At 43.1% G+C, this 2018-nt stretch overlaps 1 protein-coding gene across 1 annotated transcript in view; it reads left to right on the forward strand.

The window, feature by feature from the left end:
- Positions 1 to 941: 941 nt before the first annotated feature.
- The window catches only part of LOC137618968 (uncharacterized), a 1264-nt gene continuing 187 nt past the window's right edge, over positions 942 to 2018 (forward strand). Inside the window, exons 1-4 of the mRNA XM_068349170.1 lie at positions 942 to 1181; positions 1344 to 1413; positions 1536 to 1719; positions 1806 to 2018. The exon at positions 1806 to 2018 is cut by the window's right edge and continues 187 nt beyond it. Of these exons, the coding sequence (XP_068205271.1) occupies positions 942 to 1181; positions 1344 to 1413; positions 1536 to 1719; positions 1806 to 2018 (707 nt within the window). The remainder of the gene's footprint in view (positions 1182 to 1343; positions 1414 to 1535; positions 1720 to 1805) is intronic.

Raw genomic sequence — 2018 nt, forward strand, 5'->3', positions numbered from 1 at the left:
ATTCTCTGTAACATCTGCGAAGTAAAAATTTATTGTTGTTTTGATAAAATTTATTTCTTTTAACGATAAGTCATTAAAAAGATATTCTTTCTTCGATATATATCACCTTTTTTACAAACACCTCTAACCATATTTCAAACGAAGCTTTGCAAAATGGTCCGAATATAACAACTTAGAAATATATATTCCTTTTCACCGAGGCTCATATTTTTCAGTTCCCCCCCCCAGCAAAAAAAAAAAAATTATCATAAATTCCACACTTCACAAAAGAGAGAAAACGTGGGCGTTTTTATTTAGTAAACATATATCCCAAGTCATTGTAGCAATGCACCCCCAGTGATATATAAAACACAAGCTCAGCACAGTTAGCCAATAACAGTTTTTTCACGCTCTTTTTCCTCTTTTACTTCAAAGTTTTCTTACTAGAAGAACGGACATTCTGAAAATAGGGCAATGGTATATATATATATATATATATATATATATATATATATATATATATATATATATATATATAAATATATATATATATATATATATATATATATTTATATATATATATATATATATATATATATATATATATATATATATATATATATATATATATATATATATATATATATACTTTGTAACTCAACTTTGCCTTTATTCATTGTTTTTGGATGTATGTTTACATTCAAATAAAAACATTGGTAACAATTAATGGATGTAGAATGAATGATAAGTCAATAATGTATCCCTTTTTACTTACAGTTGGGAGAGATATTAGTCACAATGCCCTTGTGTGGGTGTGGATGTGGATGTATTTGTGGGTGAGGGTGCACGTGTGGGTGTGGGTGGTGGTGTGGGTGTGGGCGTGTGTGTGGATGTGAGTGTGGGCGTATGTGTGGGTGTGGGCGTGTGTGGGGATGTGGATGTTGGTGTGGTTGTGAGTGTGAATGTGTTTGTGGGTGTGTGTAAATGTGTTTGAGGGTGTGAGTGTCGATGTGGGTGTGGGTGCAGGTGTGGGCATAGGTGTGGATGTGCTTGCAGGTGTCTGTCAGTGTGGTGTGGGTGTGGCTGTGGATGTGTTTTTGAGTGTGAGTGTGGCTGTGTTTGTGGGTGTGAGTGCGAGTGTGGGTGTGGGTTCAGGCGTGGGCATGGGTGAGGAGGTGGTTGTGGGTGTCAGTGTGGTGTGGGTGTGTGTGTGGGTGTTAGTGTGGATGTGTTCGTTGGTGTGGTTATGGGTGTGTGTGTGGGTGTGGGTAGGATATGTTTGTGGGTGTGTGTGTGTGGATGTGGATGTGAGTGTGGATAAGATTTGAGTATGGTTGTGAGTGTGGATGTGTTTGTGGGTGTAGGTGTGGATGTGTTTGTGTGTGGGTGTGAGTGTGGGTGCTGGTGTGGGTGAGTATGTGGTTGCGGGTGTCAGTATGTGGGTGTGGGTGTGGGTGTAGATGCTGATGTGGTCATGGGTGTGGATGTGTTTGCAGGTGTCAGTCTGGTGTAGGTGTTAGATGTGGGTGTGAGTGTGGGTGTGAGTGGGGATGCAGGTGGGGGCATGGGTGTGGATATTTTTGCGGGTGTCAGTGTGATGTGGGTGGGGATGTGGGGTGTGGGTGTGGATGTGGATGTGTTTGTGGGTGTGAGTGTGGATGTGTTTGTTGGCGTGGGTGTGAGTGTTGGTGTGGGTGTGGGTGTAGGTGTGGGTGCAGATGTGGGCATGGGTGTGGATGTGTTTGTGGGTGTGGGAGTGGATGTGGATGTAGGTGCAGGTGTGGGCAGGGGTGTGGATGTGTTTGTGGGTGTATGTGTGGATGCAGATGTGGTCAAGGGTTTGGATGTGTTCAAAGGTGTCAGTGTGGTGTGGGTGTGGATGTGGATGTGTTTGTGGGTGTGAGTGTGGATGTGTTTGTGGGCGTGGGTGTGAGTGTTGGTGTGGGTGTAGGTGTGGGTGTAGGTGTGGGTATGGGTGTGGATGTGTTTGATGGTGTCAGCGTGGTGTGGTGTGGGTGTGGGTGTCGCTGTGGGTATGG

Source organism: Palaemon carinicauda, chromosome 25, assembly GCF_036898095.1.
Source record: "Palaemon carinicauda isolate YSFRI2023 chromosome 25, ASM3689809v2, whole genome shotgun sequence".
Lineage (NCBI taxonomy): Eukaryota > Metazoa > Arthropoda > Malacostraca > Decapoda > Palaemonidae > Palaemon > Palaemon carinicauda.